This window comes from Gadus chalcogrammus, chromosome 10 (genome assembly GCF_026213295.1).
Source record: "Gadus chalcogrammus isolate NIFS_2021 chromosome 10, NIFS_Gcha_1.0, whole genome shotgun sequence".
NCBI lineage: Eukaryota > Metazoa > Chordata > Actinopteri > Gadiformes > Gadidae > Gadus > Gadus chalcogrammus.
The window spans coordinates 14757041-14774704 of record NC_079421.1 but is presented as its reverse complement, the minus strand read 5'-3'; the positions used below and the strand labels follow the sequence as shown (position 1 = coordinate 14774704).

The following is a 17664-nucleotide window of genomic DNA, read 5'->3' as shown; positions in this document are numbered from 1 at the left end:
TCGTTGCGCTGCAGCTGCTCTCTGTCTTCACGAGGCGGCAGCAGTAAAGTTGCTGTGCTCAGAGCTTTGCCCGGGTGGGAGGGGTCTGCGGGCAGGACGGGGGGCATACTAGACACCCTATACCTGCCCCCCCCTCCCCTCTTTCCCCCCGCCTCCCCGAATCCTCCTCGGGTCAGTCAACACGCCGAAGGACAGTGTGGAAAACAAGCCCTGTCCATGCAGCACATTGCGTCAATACCTCCGATCGAGTAGGGGGGGGGGGGGGGGGGGGGGGGGAGAACTCACACGGCAGGCCTGTGGTGCGGCCACCTATTCACAAACGATGGCTTTTTAATAGGACCCATTCGTCTCCAGCCGCGGACAAACTCGCAACAGCTGCATTATACATCACGCGTACATACATCATCATAAATGATTCAGGGCAAATATGACTGTTGATCATTCGCGGGGATATCTCGAGACACGTTTTATGGCACGGCATCATTTATAGGACCAGAGCTATCCATAATTGAGGAGTTAGGCCTAATAGCTGGTGGCCCGCGTCTCTCTCTCCCGAGCACACTCGGACAAGCGGGCGACGTTGACAGAGATATTCTCGTGGGCTATAAAATTTCAAAGACGTGGCCAACGGTTTTCCGAGACGCAATATTTTGGAATTCATCCATCAGGCGAGTCTCTTCACCGCGGGAGGGAGGTGGGGGGGGGAGGGGGGGGGTGCTTTAGATACGCTCTGTCTCGCCATCCCACACGATTAAGTTAGACTTTCTTTCTCCGTTGGTTAAACAAATACTGCTGGAGTTCATTGAAAGGGAGAGGGAGGGTTGGGGGGGGGGGGGTTGTGAATGTTAGGAGCCATCCAACTCCCTGGCAGCTCCAGCTTTTTATTCCTTCCCCAGCTATTTGGGGGCCCAACGAGCTGTCTGCCCTTACATCACTGGCAATAGCACAGCTGATGCAACGTCCATAAATATCCCTCAGAGAAATGGAAAGGCAAACCTACAGCCATGTGGTGCGGGCGGTGCTGGCTGGGCCAAGAACAGACAGCCCAACACTAACCCCCATGGAAAATACTCACACACACCGTTGTTACACGATCAGCGTCCAAATAGCCGGCGAGCAAACACAATACCTCCCATGGAGACTCCCATCAGATGTCATTGAATTATTTATTTATTGAGGTTAGCAGCAAAAGAAATTATGTATTTTTTGTTTACACTCTATAAGAAGCGAGTGGGACCCAGATGGCCAGGGACAAATAAACAGTACACACGTTAAGACACACACACACACACACACACACACACACACACACACACACACACACACACACACACACACACACACACACACACACACACACACACACACACACACACACACACACACACACACACACACACACACACACACACACACAAAAGTGCCGGGGAACACTCTGAGACATAGCCAGCTGTGGAGGTGTTGACGAACGTTCAGCTAATCTCACCCCCTTGCATATTAACATGACATCATCTGTGGTTACCTCCTAGCCTATGGTGGGACTCCAGTGTTCTCTGTGCTGGAGACCCCCTGGCTCTTGGGGTTTCCTTTGTATCCAATAATAATAACGTTTATGGAGTCCCAGTGTCGGGAGATCAGAGATTAATAGTGGAGATGGATTCTCATCGGGGAACTGCTTGCTGGAGGCTACGTCTGCGCGTGTGTGTCTGTGTGTGTTCGGCCTAACAATCTGTCCTGACACCGACTTAACTGGGGAAGGTATTGCTCGGGGTTTGGCCCATTGTGTTGTGGAGAGAACAGGGCGCCAGAGCCAGACAACACATCGGACGCTGAGTGGGGAAGAGAAGGGGGTGCTCTGTTGGTAGGGACAGGATGGATATGTGAACAATCCCAGGAATGCTGTGAAAAAGCTTAGCATTCGAGGGCCAGGGAGTACATAGGGAGGAAATGGGAAAGTAGTGAGCGTTTTGTCATGAAACTCCCACAACTCGCTGTAGAAGCAGGACAAACATCCTCAGGACTTTCTGAAATCGAACAAACAAAAAAAAAGAACAATTGCTCTAATTTACAATAGTTAGAGCGAGGGGGGATAGAACAAAGAGCTCAAAAAGATATTAACAGAAACCAGATCAGCCATTGCAAGACCAAGTCAGCCAAATAACTATTACCGTAGTAACCATCCGTTTGTCAGACCTACTGATAACTTTACAACCCCCCAAATATTTGCTAATCCTCAAGTGAACACAATAAAAACACTTTGCAGCATTGATCTTTCTGGCACTATCAATAGTGATCTCTTTGCCCCTTAGCATTTAGCATAGCCTTTTGTCCTGTCATTCTTCGTGTTCTTTGCTGTGTAATCTCTCCTAATAGAATCCCTTGCAAGAGATGCATATCTCATGGGCTTTGAGAGTCAGACAAGACCACACACTGAATACAAGCTCTGTTAGCCAGGGATCTCTAGGTTTGGCTTATCCCACAGTCAGTCATGTCAAGGTAGAATATACTGAACATCTTTTATGTTTACTTCCTCTGGATGGGCTGTTTCCATTCGTGTGTCATGTCTGTGTGATTCACTGACTAGCCATTCATGACAACATAGTAAAACAAAAAGAGCCGGCGGCCTTAAAAACACAAAAGACAGAGAAATTCAGAGAACTACTCAGAGACATATATCTTCTGCTCCGGTACCCTAAAGCCTAGAAGACTAGGGGAACAAGCGAGGGGTATATTAGCCACTAACCAGTCATTAAGTCCCCCCTCCTCTCCCACACCTCCCATTACATCATTGTTTTTGCAGGTCTGGGATCCATCATCGCCCGCAGGCTACCATGTCTAACAATGAAAGGATATATTAAGGTGATAAGGTTGGTGGGTGAGACTTCCTAGAGAACTGGATAAAAAACAAGAAATAAATTACGGACAGGAAGGAAAGCAGTCGAAATGTATCGTGGCTGTGGGGAAATAGTACACCAGCTGATGATTAGCCAAAAATAATATGAATAACAGTGGAGCCAGAGCAGTGACATTCCTCCTAGTTAAGTTGTGAATCACACCCCAACAATCGCAAAAGTTTAGTCTTAGGCATTCATCACACAAAGACTCTCAAACTCTTTATCCTTATTTTAGGGTATGAGAAACTATTCACTGTCATGCATCCAACGGGAGCATTCCGTTTGTTAGTTTTTTCCTCACGACTTTGACGGCTGCCAGCACGACAGGCAGGTATGAGACATGTACTGACAGGACCGTGACAACCGCTTCCCTCGCTGCAGCTTTGTGTCAATTCGACAACTACTTGCTTACACACAATAACACTACCTTGCAGTTATGCCACGTCAATAAATACACCGGATAGAGCCGGTTCTCACAGTACGACAATTGTAATGTTGTACCAAGATAACTGGTGTTGTTGTACTGTGATGAATGTTATGATCAAAAACTCAAATTAAAAACGGCATGTTGCTGTGACGAGTATTTTCCGTTGGGTATGTTTGGAACACTATGATCGGCCCAGGTAACTTTTAGAGACTGGAGGTCATTTTGGATGGATTCACACCAGGCTATCAATCAACTTGTATTAATCTCTGTTGCAGAAAATTGCCAACATTAATTGTCATATGCAAATCTGTGTGACGTTTATAGGTCAAACAGGCCTCTAAAGTCGCAATAAAACACTGCCAATGAAGACGAAGGCATAACAGAATGTCAGGTCTGTATGAGCAAATCTCTGGCAGCGATGTTGGAATGATTTTATGAGCGTGTGCTTGTTCACATTTGTGAGTGTGTTGATAAAACACTGCACTTATATGGTAAGGAAAGTGTTGTAGCTCTTTTCCTCAATGACCAAAGTGCACAGAGTATTTGAAGATCCATTTGGTCAAGGTGTTGTGAGCGAAAGGAAAAGCAAAGTGTTCCAAGAAAAAACACATGTCTTTGTAAACACTAAGGGTTGGGAATTCAAACAGTCACAGTGTCAAGACGCAAAAATTATAAACACACCAATGTACAAGCACAGAAGCATGAATCCAATAACGAGACACATTTCCAAAGTCTTCAAATAGAATCCATCTCCATGAAAACAGAATAAACAACGAGTGGACACACTGACAGAGTCCTTGAAGACATTATAATGAAACAACATAGAAAAAAAACCTAGAGTTGATCGATGAAAGGACCCGCAGGACATTATAAGCGATAAATAAAAACCAGGAGATAAAGATATTCTCATTCTTACCCTTGAAACAGTGAGGGGCATGCTGAAGTCCTTCCCACCCTGCAGTCTGAAGCCCCATGGTGCCGGGCCAGCTAGGGTAATGCTGTAGACGTTCATGGCCTTGGGTAAGAAATAAGGAGAAATAAAACAACACACCTTATTATTCTGATAGCGCTGGATGCATGGTTAAATCATTCATTTTTCGGTATCAAACAAGTATTCCAGGTGCCGCTTGAATACATTTGCATGGAATGGTTCCACACAAATTAGCAGCAAAATGATATTGATTCGTCACCAAGATATTCTTTTGCTGCTTATAAGCGCGGAACCATTCCTTGTTAATGTATTAGAAGCAAAGTGATATCGTCACCAAGATATTTTTTTCTACCCAGAACAGGTGTAGCCGGTTCAAATTCTGATTAAAATGTATCATTAAAAAGGTAGGTGATGCGTGCAAATTACTTGTCAGACGCAGTTAAATTATGCCCATTTGTGCAAGAAAGTGATAAACATTGATTCCGACACGGCAGGGGGAATTCACTATATTTCCCAGGTAGGAACTTCATTTGTGGGAAAAGTGTCAGAAACCTATACCCCACAATGACCGTACATACAGTAAACAACGACAATATACAAGTATGAACCAATAGATAGACATACATTCATCATGAATTGAAACTATTTAAACCCATGCTGTTATGGATGTCCGAATCTAAAAACAAAATGAAAAATAAGGCCAATGTCATTTTAAGAACCAAGGGCAACTTGAGACCCAGATCAATGTGGCTGGTGCTCACCAAGTGATTCGCAGGCCAGCACCACTGACCTCTGTACCTGTAACCCCACTCCAACTCATGCTCCTCCCCCAGCCCCATGTCGAAAGGTACCAGCGCTCTTTATGACAATTTGGCTACCTACGGATGTGCCCATGCAAACCTACCTTAAACTGTGGGACTGGCCAACAGCCCAGACCAAGGAGAAGAGTAAAAAGCGGGTGAGCTTAGGCAAGCTGACTTTTGTGCTATAGCTCTCTCTTGCTCACTCTGTTGGCAAACCCAACCCCCCCCCCCCCCCCCACACACACACACACACACACACACATTCTTTTTTTTCTTGCGACACAGGCAAGCCCTTGCCTCTACACTCCTCAGAGGCTATATAAGGAATGTAAATCTACACCAAACTATTTCAGCCCAACACCCCCATGAGTCACAGAGGGAAGGGGGGAAAGAGAGAGAGAGGGAGAGAGGGAACGACTACTCTACCTAAGGCACCAGAATTGCACACAAAAAAGCACAACAACCTAATCTATTCCATTATATCCTACTGTATTCTGTAATATGCTATTCTATTCAGTTCCACAAGAAAGCATAAAGGAAACCCCATGAACTACAACCGTTTAATATACTCGCAAACTTGAAAGAAAGAGCAAAGTAAAACTATACCAGCAATTAAGTTGTTCTATCCTCCTAATTGTAAAAAGTACTAGGATTGACTGATAGTAACACATACCAAGAATACAAAGAATGATGAGGAAAAAACGGTGGCACTACATTTAAAAAGGTCTATCTCATATCTCTCTCTCTATATATAATACTTGGCTAGAGCTTTTATAAAAGGATTATATTTCACATTATATCTATAAAAATGGGTTGCCTAGAAGTAAGCCTACTAATGCCGTGCATACAAACACAAAGTGGGTTATGCACAAGACAACTTAACCAGAGACTAATTTATGACCTCCTACTAATAGTAACAGAGGTAGAAGGATCTTAGCTGTTGTTTCCTTTTTAAGTTAACTCGGTGTTGATTCCTCGATGTCTGTTCCACATTTTACAGGACATCAAATCAATAGGAAGGAAAACATGGAAAACGAAGTGTACCAAAGCTATAACATGGCTATGACATTACTGAATCGATGACATTTTAAAGAAAGCATATTAGGTGACAGTGTCAGGAGCCCATACGTTTAGAAAAATATATGAACCCCTATAGATACACGGAGAAGGCCTACTGATTATGATATCTACATTATTCACACAGCATGTGAATGAGGTCAAGCCCGCAACATAACGAAGACCTATTGGAAATGAATGAATGGACATGCTGAACCAATGACCCGCGACTAAAAGAGCAGACATGCGAATAGCGAAGTAAAGGGGAGAGATAACTTTACCAGATACCCAGTAGGCCTATCTCTCGTAAATGTATACATTGAAGACCTAAAATAAACCTGGACGAGCTCGAAGCCCAACGTTGGCGACTCGCCTACCCCCGAAAAATAACGAACAAACCTCGAATTCAAGTACGTCGATCATCTAATAAAGGATGTGGACGACACTGGGACAAACACGGCGAACTTAGGAAAAGTTTTTTCTCAACCGCTTTGGGCCTGTAGAAGAACAGCCGTCCCGTCACTTTCTCCACGAACTGGACGGTGTTTTAGAAAAGTCAACCCGTCTCCAAGACGCGAACTTCAGCCAAACGTGTTAGTTGAATCTTTACCATGCAATAAGCCCATCGGATACATGCAGAAAAACGACATGCCTACCTCTTGTCCCTCTCTCTGTTCTTCGCCAGACATCGTAGTGCTACTTTTGTCTGGATGTCGGATGAAGACTTCAATCAATATCAGTAGGGGCTGTAGACCAGCCTTTCGGACTTCCTTAAAGCAGACGTCAGAGAGGAACCGTGGATCCCTTCTTGAGCAGCAGCGATCATTCCCTGAAATTCCCTTTATGAGCCGACGGTAACGTCAGCAGGTCACATGGGCCATGTCTACATTTCTCACTCATTCTGCATGTGTTATGTATACGTGTATTGATGAACAGAAGGAAACATAACATAATGACAAGCAAGGAGCCGTTCACAGGCGGTGGTTGTTTCAATAAGAGGTAGTACTAAGATTATATACATTATATATGAGTATAATTCAGTTTGAGTGGGCTTTAGAATATACAACACTGCCCTCTAGCATAGTGCTTTTACAAAACATATTCTGTGTATATGAGAGGAAATGCGAGAGTAATGTTGTGAGACATAGAAAAAAATATGCTGCTAAGAACATATCTCCACTAACCTTACTGAAGTAAAAAAAAATCATGTAATACATATTAAAAATTATTCAAAATATGGCTTCTGCTAAGAAAATGTAGGTGTTCTCACCAAAAACAACTATTGACATAGTATAAATCAGTGTCCTTCATGAGTTATTGCGTTGACCTCTTTCCACCAGCAGATGGAGACAGAGTCAGGCGGAGTGGGCGTCCTGCTCCATCACTTGACTCCAGACTGGTTGAGCGAGTGAAGAAATCATGAATCATCACTCAGGATTATAACCCAATACATACCAGACCGTGGTGGCTTATCATATACAATCTTCACACCTCTTCAAAGTCACACCATTTGTGTCTAGTATCTAGTGCATATATATACATCGGTCTTTTTTTTATTACAATTGTGTGCACTTATTAGTCCTTCAACAGTCCGTGGGATCGCCCTGCTCACCGCGCCTAGCTGGTGTCCAACTGGACTACAAACTTCACTTGTGTGGAAAAGATGGCTGACAACGGAGTGCACACCACCGAGGAGGACCCTGCCGCCGCTTTCCTGGCTCAGCAGGAGAACGAAATCGCGGTGATCGAGAATGACGACGATGGGTTCGGAGCCCTGGAAGGAACCGACGGCGAGCAGCCTCCCCAGGAGCCCCTCTACGGTCCGTGTTGTGAAGCTAGCGTTAGCTCACAAGTCACTTAGCTTTAGGAAGCCCTGACTGACGCCGGGCTGCTAAACTACCGATGGGTTGAATTGGCATGGTGGTAGTGACATGAATACATTTAGAAATGTTGTTCCCCGTGTTGTTATGTGGTAACGTTACATTTTGACAGCACTATCAGATGGTAGCTATACTGGCGCTAGCTCGCCTAAGGTGATACGTGTTAGCACGTTAGCTTGCTTGCTAGCGGCGACCTAGTTTGACACTCTATCATCCATTGTGAATAGATCTCAACCGCTGTGTACACGTCCCTCAAATCGTGTTATATGCAATAAGAACGTATGGTTTAAACATAATTCTTGATAAATGGTTTCTCTTCCGGGTACTATAAAGAAAAAAGCCTGTTTAAAGGGGGAGGCATTTGCCATGTCACGTCATCAGTGACCAAACAGGTGCATCTACATTTTTTTTGCCCCCAAAGAAAATACACATCTCTCAAAGTGACAGTTGCGGAACTTCTTATTACCTGAAAACAACCTGGATTGTAAATTGTCTCTAAAGATACGCTTGTTTCTATCTTTTAGACGGTTTTGGAGAGGAACCTGCCATAGTCAACGGGGATATGTTCCCGGTAAGTTTGTTTTCTTTTAAATATAACTACAACCTGCTTTTCCCTTTCCTCCAAGATGTTGATCTTAAAATCCGTTTAAATAATTCATGACATGCTCCAATACAATAGTGCTTATTATAACTCGGAAAATATGCAAGTGAGTGCTCAATTTATTCACTAAGCAGTGATTGATTGCTGATGATGCAGAGGAGTACATGACATTTCCCCGCACATCCCTAACAGGAGTCCAATGGCCCAACTGACAGCTATGCAGCCATCGCTCAGGTCGATCAGCTGAGGCAGGAGCCGGAAAGCCTACGCAAGTGGAGGGAGGAACAGAAGGACCGCCTCGAAGAGCTCGGTAGAGAAAACACAGCAGATCTGCTGATATTTTTACATTGCAGTCAATATTGGATACTGACCCGTCTCACACCCTCTTGTAGACAAACACGGCATCACATGCTAACGTGGGTCTCTCCTCTTGCTCTTCAATAAGACTCAGCCTCCAAGACGGCTGAGGCGGAGTGGAAGGAGAAGGCCAAGAAGGAGCTGGAGGAGTGGCACGTGCACCAGAATGAGCAGATGGAGAAGAACAAGGCGAACAACAGGTAAGAAGCCCTTATGGGTCACCTGCTCTTCGGACAGGTGTGAAGGCAAATTCATTTATTGGATACCTGCCGATGGTTATATCGAAAGGTTAATGAGAACATGATTCAATATTGTGTGAAATGTGTTGGAAGGATTTTATTCTTCTACTCTGACCAAATCCTAGCATTCATTTGCGGTTATCTTCACTCTCTGAGAGTTATCTGAGTTTTCTGTGATATGTTAGGTCTTTTATGTGTTTTTATTTCTTTCAACATTTTCCCATTCTCAATTCTTCCTGCACATTAAACTAACCTCTCCTTTTCCTCAAACTTTCCAACAGACTCTGCCCAAGTCTTGCACGGTATCACTCTGCACCTAGTCCAAACCAGTTTCCGCTGCTTCCATTCGAAGCACTGAGAGAAATACCGCGATGAGATCTTACTAGGCTGATGTTTACATAACCAAAATGAGCAGGATAACAAACAGGAAGGCCTTTGGCTGAAAGGGAGTGGAGTGTATGATTACAGTGAATGTAAACCTTTAATTTCTACCTTTCACAATACAATTTAGTCCAATGTAGCTGACTTTGGGGGTCATCCATTCGAGATATTGTCATTTCAAAACATAATTGGAAAGATGCATGCAGATACTCATACTACAAATAGCAGGTTTAACACCTTTTGTCTATCCACCTTCCGGCCCTTTTAACCAACAGCCAGGACACTGTTCTGCGTCATGTGCTTCTAGACTCATCTCATCAGTGATGCTTCTCTCATTTCCTTAAAATAACCTTCAAGCTTGCCCTTAATTGCTTTTGTTGTTTGTATACACTTACTGTTTTCCTGTCTCCTTTTCCTTCTGCTTTCTCTGCCTTGCCTACGCACTAGGATTGCCGACAAGGCTTTCTACAAACAGCCCAACGCTGATGTTATAGGCTTTGTGTAGGTTTAGAAATTCCTGTTGCTTTTATGTTGTATTAGAACCAAAAACCTTTTAGTTACTAGTACTCCCTAGTTCCTAGTACTCACTAGTCCCCTTGTTCGCTGGATGCATGTCTCCAAAAGTCATGTTGTACTGCATTTACTGTTATCTTAAAGCATCATAAAAATCCTTTTGAGCCAATGGGCTTTCTCATGAGCATTTGCAAGAATTGCATGAGGGGACTTTTCATCATAAGGTGTATTAGGGTGGACTCACACTAGGCCATCTGGCCGTGGCCGTTTTCACACCTAACCATGCTCAACTGGCCCCATTGTTCTCTGGCCTGCACTCACACTAGGCCATCTGGCCGTGGCCGTTGGCCATCGCAACTGTGGCCTGGCCACGGTAAGCTCTTGTACATATGTCATCACGTCGTAACACGTCATCACCAAGCGTCCGCTGCATGGACCATAATAAAGTCTGCCGACAGTCAGAGTTTTAACAACAATGGACAACAACACAGAGAACACAGTTCGCACTTTGCTGAGTCTGTTGCTTATTTGGAGCCGAAATGCCCAAATGGCTAACAGACACTCGACTTCTCTATGGGACCAACGTGAACCAACAGTTGAACCGCTTGACGCCATGTTTACCGTTTATTGGGGAAGAAGGCTCGTCGCCTTTATTATGTCCATGGTCGTCACATGGACTATACGTCATCCAGCTCAGGTTGCGTAGCCGTGCGTGTGCGCGTGTCGGCTCATTAGCATCTGTACCGCGGCGGCCCGTACCGTAGCAGCACACCTCTCCCAAGTGGCCAAATTGGCCTGGCCTGTCCAGACTGGCCACACTTACACTGGCAGATTTGAGCACGGTTAGGTGTGAAAACGGCCACGGCCAGATGGCCTAGTGTGAGTGCACCCTTATAGTATGTTCAAATGATAATCCGTTTCTCCCATCATAAGCCTTCACTTACATCTCTTTTCTGTTCCCGTGTGTCTGGCAGAGCCTCAGAGGAGGCTCTGATGGCGGAGAGTGACGGAGGAGACACCGGAGCCCTAGGGACCGAGTGGGAGCGGGTGGCCCGCCTCTGTGACTTCAACCCCAAGACCAACAAGCAGGCGAAGGACGTGTCTCGAATGCGCTCGGTCCTCATCTCCCTCAAACAGACGCCACTCGTTCGCTAGTGCACTCATTTCATCCATTTAACAATGCCTTTTTTTGATTTTCGCTTTTTTTTTATTGAGTTAGCATCACACAAATGTATATCCTGCATAACTTTTGAGGCGTTTTCCTGATATTTATAACATTTTGAAAAGCAGACCGGTATGTTACAAAATTGTTGATGAATGACACCTCGCTGGAATGGGAGAGAAGATAGAAGTCTGTTCAATTTGGGTGGTCATCCTTTAGCTTACCATAGCTATACTGAAGTAAATATTGTTACTGTATAAAGTTCTCCTTTTACTTTGCCCTTGCATTTAACAAAGTTACTATGTTAATTGACCGCATGCTTTTGCCAATTTTGATGTGCCGTGTTTTTTTTTTTATAAATTAGCATTTTAGGTCAATTAATTTTTATTGAGGTTAAGTCAACCATACAGGAAATAGATTGTAACCAGTTCTGCCTGTTGGGAAAGAAAAACATAACATGCTGTTATAATTTGCTGTCTGGATTCCCGAATTACGTTTCAAATCTCGAGAAATGTAAACGATCCAAGCATGTGGCCTTTTTAATTCTGACCTGCTACTGTTACCGTTTTTGTTTTGAGTCAAAAACATGTTAATATTTGATTAGAAATGCAGCAAGGGTTTTCACAACATGTACACAATCTTCAACAATAATTTGCATTCTTAAAGGGGTTTTCATTGGATTCAACCAACTTAATTGAAAATGTTTTGTCCAACACTAAGTTAAAATGTAATTTTAAGAGCAATGTAAATGTTTATTTCAGTAGAACAGCCTATGTAGTCATGTTTAACATGTTGCCTATATGGCCATTATGATTACTGAGGGGGAAAAACTATTTTAAGCGAACTGGAAAGAATAAAAATGACGGAATCACATTTGACGTTTAATTTACTGAGTCACACTAACAGGCCATCCCACGCTGCTCTCAATGGTGTTGCATTCTATCAAGAGCTCTTACGGAAAACCTAAGCTGTTTATTCATATTTTCTGAAACTGATGTAATAACGGAATGCAGACAATTCTATTGCATATAGATTTTAATGTTGCAAATTTATTACAAAAAGCAATTAACATTTGATCAATTGTGAAGGATGAAGTCGTTCCAAACCATTTGGTTTATTTAACAACATTCATGTATCAGTAGATTCTATTTACATCCGTTAATAGTGATAGAATTAACTTGATCTCTATATATTCATAGGCCTTGGCATATACTTTGTTCCCTTCATTGCTTGGGTTTCAGCTGAGTTGCAACAACTCCAAATATTATGGCAAATACAGTAAAGCCTTGAGCAAAGATTCGCCCTCTCATCAACATCTGGGACTGCCTGGTTTTGCCTTGATGAAAAGCACGGAGTCCATACGCTAGGGCTCCGGCTGTTCCAAGACAACCTGGGAGAGAAGACACCAGGTTACTTACGGTACAGGACAAAGAAAAGTCAATGTCACTTTGAGATGAAATTAAATTAAAACAAGGTAAATTCATTAAACCCATACACACTACCACACCGTAGAATATACACAAATATGTATCCACGTAATGTGTTTAACCAGTTACCAGAAGATGCTGTTGTCAGAAAACCAACTTTGATCGCGCAGCACACATTGTACTTTAGTTGAATGACCAAAAGAGTCTGCTTCGGTAGTTCACTGGCGTAGTCACCAGCCAGCTGATTGAGTTTATGCAACTCACCTATGGGGACGAATGGATTTTCTTTTGTTTTTCGGAGCAGTTTTTCCTTGAACGTCTCGTCCTTTCGCCTCGACACTGGTGTAAACCCTTCAATAACCGGAGGCTTGGAAAAATCAAACGGCATTCCCCCCGATTGCTGTGTTATTGGTGAATTGACGACCGCGGGAGTAGACGCAGCAGCCATGACTGTCTTGGATGTTTCCGGATGTGACGTAATATGTTCCCACGACTGAAGGACCCAAATGGAAATAGAAAAATTGTCCAATGATGCGCGATCACTTATTTTCTTTTATTCATATATATATATATATATTGCAACACTTGTAAGAAATCCTATAAAAAATAGATCGTTCCGTGTGTCCATGTGATGAACTTGTTTTTGGCACCAGGTGTGGCAATAGCTAACTAAAATCGTTGTCCGTTGTCTGATATCGCTTACTTGGCACTATTTTGGTTGAACAGGAATAACAATCCTTACTTAATCTGCAGGTCAGCCCGTTGTTCTATAATTCATACGCAATTATTTATTTATATATTTATTTATTTAATTAATTATATAATTCATCATCAATCATTTAATAGTGTGTGTGGAGATTCATGGGTTGAAAGAAACACAATTTCGTGGCCTGTGTGATTTGTTCATCGTCTATGTCATCACACTAGAATTGGAGATGGATGACCTTCACAGGGGCTTGGACGATTTCCTCCTAAAGCTTATTGAATGGTGCCTCCTTACAGGGACGTCATCTCTTTCACGCTGTTAATGTTATTTATTTTTTTCATTTGTAAGGACTTAGTTAATTAACATTTAGCAAATGGAAGGAAGAGTGCTATATTAATAAAGGTGTTTCATATTAACTCAACGTCGTCAGTGAGGCTCAAAGGGCTTCAGCAGGTCCGGCACCTCTGTTGCTAGGAGCGAACAGGCCAGCAGGGTGACCTTGGGATCCTCCACCATGAAGCCCTCCCTTGTAAGCTACAAAGCTGGGCAAGGCCTCGTTCAGCCTCTTTTCAGGGGCCAGTAAAACTCCATGCCCAGCTGGACCTTTTAAATTATTAAATACATTTGAAATTAGCTGGGACTATTTATCCACCCCTTCATGCATGCTAATATTGGAATGGCTTATCTATGCATGTACTAGCATCTACCCTATTATTATCGTCTTGAGTTGAAGTTACTGTAATCACAGTTTACCGAGTCGCAATCTCCTTTTGTTGGCTGTCAGGGAAGTGGGACACCAGTAATGACCCCAGGTCCACAAACAAGGCTCTGGCCCCTAGCTCCTGCAGTCTCTCCTTGTAGGGAATTGTCGAGTTTGTCTGTCGACCCAGACTGTATCTGCCAGTGTCTGAACAGGGCCTTTTCCCCCAGAGAGATAGGAAATGGTAGTCTAGTGCAACAAGATTTCCAGCCATGACGGCGTCTACTATTGAGGTCACTACCTTGTTGTCCTTGCCAACAAAGTAATTATCTTAGATCCACCGTGTCCTTGTTTGTGCCACGGGTTGGCGCTACTTGGCGAAGAACTGACCACTCATTGCTCGATTATTCTTGGAGGGGTGCATCCAGATGGGCTCAGGGGTCAACTGACTGAAGTGCTTGTTCTCCATTACATTCTCCATCCTTGGAGCTGATATACTTCACTACTTTACTATCCATCTATATTCAATCAGTTTGTGTGTGCAAATATTAATTGCATTAGATGAGTGCAACAGTATACTGAATATTATTTAGTAAATAGAAGTATCTCATCTGTCTGGTGCACTAGACTAAAAAGGTCATTCGATTTATTTCAATAAACCCAAGCATAAGCAACACCTTTGCTGTCATGACGGGACTGGAAAATAAATCAGAATTAAAAACCTAAAGTGGTTAAGGATCTTCGAAAGTTCAGCCTTAAAAAAGTATTTAAAATAAATGATATTCATCCGATTGGTTCAATAAAAAAAATAGGTGCCCCAGAGTTGAATAAAAGAGAACACATGATTACTTTTCAATCTTTTTATTGAATATTAAGGTAAATATTTCACATTAATACAGGCTACATAAAGTAGAGCCACTATACGACATGAAATTTACTCTCATTTTAACCCTTTTTAGTATGTAAACAAGTATACATGTTTTTACCACTCTAAAAGGTTCTGATTTCTTTCGCTCTTTAGGTAATCATCATCTAGTTCTGGGCTGAGTTTAAATAGGTACGTCACGTTGAGCCCCTCTGCAGCCAGAGAATGGTGTAATGTGGGTTTTAAGTCAAAATCGCTAAACTACGCAGAGAATGGATCCTGTTGAACAAGTGATCACGCATGTTTTGTTTGCAGACATCGTCGGGACCCCTTGTTAACGGCCCTCGCACCAACATGTTATATTTTTCTTATTCGAGATAGGCACATCAAAGAATGGTGTCAAGAACTAATTCCTCCAATCCATCAGCCACTGCTCTGCACTCTCTCGTCTACTAAAGTTAACATCTCTTGCAAAATCGTATTTTTTATTTTATATTTGTCTTAAGTCGATCTTTTGTTGTCAGTTCAGAATTTTCATGTTTTGCACTGTGGATCATGCGTTTGTGCATTTGATTGCCGTCGACGCCCCATCTTAATTGACGTGGTTCAGGTGAACGTTGCCCACGTGAGGCGCCCAGGTACCGGGCCACACCTGCATTGTGGGAGAGAGAGAGGGAGAGAGAGCGAGGAGCCGGATGAGAGATTGAATGTTATGGCGAAGATCATAAACATCATTAAATAGACTCAGTGACTCACTGCAGTAATAAAACAGGCTCTGTTAACCAAGCATATAAAGGGACTTTACCTGCTGCTGGTCGGAGTTGTCTGCGTTGTTTGGGACCACCTTGATAATGGGGCTCCATGCCGGGTCACCGGCGTGCAGGCCATTGTACATGGGTCCCCCCGGCCCCTCGGCCATCGTTGGATGGGGGGGCAGCATGGTTCCTCCATACATCGACATGGGCATTCCCTAAGGTACCACATCGGTAAAAAACGTCATGAATAACCACTCAATTCCATTGTGATAGTTTCAGTCTGATGGTTGTGTGTACAACAGTTACCTTCGGGAAGTCCATGTAGCTGTTGGCTATGTGCTGGGGCTGGTGGTAGCTGTTGGCAGGGTTTGCAATGCCAGTGTCGTCCTGCTCCATGGGCTGGTGCTGGGAGAATGCTGACTGCTCAGCCTGCAGCTGGGGGTGCATCATGTGGCTGCTCATGAGGGGCTGGGACCAGCCAGACATGGCCTCTGTGACAGGGAACGCACAAGGCCAGCTTCAATCAATCTCAAAGTCTCATAAAACGGCATAATAGGAATTTTAGGCATATTGACGGATCAGGGTCGAAGTTTGTTAGAAAGGCTATAATCAAACATTTACCTGACTGATCTAAATTATGGCATTACAAGGCTATCAATCCGAGAGACTATGAAAGTCCGGCAAATATATATTTCCTTTTATTAAATCGCTCAAGCCTTGCTAAACCCAATCGACTCATACTCTAAGCACCAACATCATACAAGCTCCTCCTCTCACCTGAAGCGCTTCCCACACCAAAGGACCAGATGCCGCCCTGCCCCACCGACGCCGTGTAGCTGGTGGTGAGCAGGGGAGTGTTGACCGAGCCCGTCTGCCTGATCCGGGCCAGCCGCTCTGTGCCGATGGGCGGGGGGACCTTGCGGTCCTGTTGCGAGGAGTTCCCTTGCTTAGGCTGGGGAGGGGGGTTCACGGAGGACGCAGAGAGGGCCGAGGACGACACTGTGGAGGGGGGGGGCACCGGAGACTCGCCTGGGGGAGGAGGTAGAGGCGTGAGTAGATATAGTGAGTGCACAGCCATAGTAAGGCTTTTGGTGTCCATCGATGCCTCGCTGTTGTGCTCGACTAATCGTATCCAAAATTTCGAGGGGGCTATTCCCCACTATCCACGGAGCCTGAGGTATATACTACACGTGAACACTCCAAAAATAAACAAGAACACTTTTTGCCGGGATTTTTTTGTTTTTACTGGCGGGTTATTTGTTTTTATTATCGCGACTGTCACGCAATATCCCGAGTTTGAGGTCTCAATCATGGGATATTGCCCAATATCCCGAGATAGCGAACCCAATCAAATTGCGCCATCTTAGGAGGTTGACCTGTAGCAAATACTAAAATATGACATCTAAGGTGTATGAGGCAATGTGAAGTGTGGAGCGTAATAGGGAGGACACATACCTGACGTGGCGGCACTCCAGGGGTGCGGGGAGAAGTGCTGTCTGCTGAACGAAGGTGCGCCCACCCCTGTATGCCCATGCAGGAACACAGGGCTTCCAGAGATACTGGTGGCATAGCTGGTCAACGCTGGAGGAACACACACACACACACACACACATCAACATCAGCCTGAGCAGAAGCAGCCTTCAGTCAACTGAAGACCTTTGTGTTCTCAGCCGGTATGGGCCAGTCGTGGGCGGCTCCGGATCATTACCGATGGGGCTGTTGACCATCCTCTGGGACGCCGAGCGATAGCCGGGGGCCTTGGAGCCATCCTGTTGTGGGGGAGGCATCATGCTCTCCATCTGGCCCATGCCCATGTAGGCCGTCTGGGCCGAGTAGGACTGCTCTGGAGGCGACCGGGCGGGCAGGTGGCATGCGCCCCACACCTGGTTGTTCCCAACCTGCAGGAAGGTCAGAGAACAGCGGGGAGACAAATGAGTACACAAAACTCATGAAGGCGGTTTAAGGCC

The 17664-nt window shown here is 44.3% G+C and overlaps 4 protein-coding genes across 15 annotated transcripts in view; 1 reads left to right on the top strand and 3 right to left on the bottom strand.

Annotated features, from left to right (window-relative positions):
* pdlim7 (PDZ and LIM domain 7) overlaps positions 1–6959 on the bottom strand; it is a 30276-nt gene extending 23317 nt beyond the window's left edge. Inside the window, exons 1-2 of one of the 2 annotated variants that reach the window (XM_056600862.1) lie at positions 6768–6959; positions 4238–4336 (exon numbers count right to left, since the gene is read on the bottom strand). In XM_056600862.1, coding sequence (XP_056456837.1) covers positions 4238–4336; positions 6768–6800 — 132 coding nt within the window. In that variant the 5' untranslated portion in view covers positions 6801–6959. Of the gene's footprint in view, positions 1–4237; positions 4337–5156; positions 5266–6767 lie in introns of those variants that run through there. The other variant, XM_056600863.1, reaches the window with a different exon arrangement.
* Positions 6960–7440: 481 nt separating this feature from the next.
* Positions 7441–12147, top strand: cltb (clathrin, light chain B). 2 transcript variants are annotated; one of them, XM_056600864.1, is made up of 6 exons: positions 7467–7931; positions 8516–8562; positions 8785–8902; positions 9038–9149; positions 9470–9490; positions 11057–12147. In XM_056600864.1, the coding sequence occupies exons 1-6, from the start codon at positions 7775–7777 to the stop codon at positions 11235–11237; spliced, it is 636 nt and encodes a 211-aa protein (XP_056456839.1). In that variant the 5' UTR covers positions 7467–7774; the 3' UTR covers positions 11238–12147. The 2 variants fall into 2 exon arrangements, with proteins under 2 accessions (XP_056456840.1, XP_056456839.1); XM_056600865.1 differs by lacking the exon at positions 9470–9490 and having other exon boundaries at positions 7441–7931; positions 11057–12146.
* A 94-nt stretch (positions 12148–12241) lies between these two features.
* On the bottom strand, positions 12242–13162 carry higd2a (HIG1 hypoxia inducible domain family, member 2A). The gene is made up of 2 exons (XM_056600866.1): positions 12936–13162; positions 12242–12634 (listed from the first exon to the last, which is right to left on the bottom strand). Exons 1-2 carry the CDS (start codon positions 13117–13119, stop codon positions 12468–12470), a joined length of 351 nt encoding a protein of 116 aa, XP_056456841.1. The 5' UTR covers positions 13120–13162; the 3' UTR covers positions 12242–12467.
* Positions 13163–14906: 1744 nt separating this feature from the next.
* Positions 14907–17664, bottom strand: part of ankhd1 (ankyrin repeat and KH domain containing 1) — a 30794-nt gene continuing 28036 nt past the window's right edge. For 5 of the 10 annotated variants that reach the window (XM_056599870.1, XM_056599876.1, XM_056599874.1 and 2 more), the window contains exons 34-39: positions 17406–17595; positions 17153–17278; positions 16475–16726; positions 16004–16188; positions 15748–15912; positions 14909–15594 (exon numbers count right to left, since the gene is read on the bottom strand). In XM_056599870.1, the coding sequence (XP_056455845.1) occupies positions 15535–15594; positions 15748–15912; positions 16004–16188; positions 16475–16726; positions 17153–17278; positions 17406–17595 (978 nt within the window). In that variant the 3' untranslated portion in view covers positions 14909–15534. Of the gene's footprint in view, positions 15595–15747; positions 15913–16003; positions 16189–16474; positions 16727–17152; positions 17279–17405; positions 17596–17664 lie in introns of all 10 variants that reach the window. The other 5 variants (XM_056599869.1, XM_056599875.1, XM_056599871.1 and 2 more) reach the window with 3 other exon arrangements.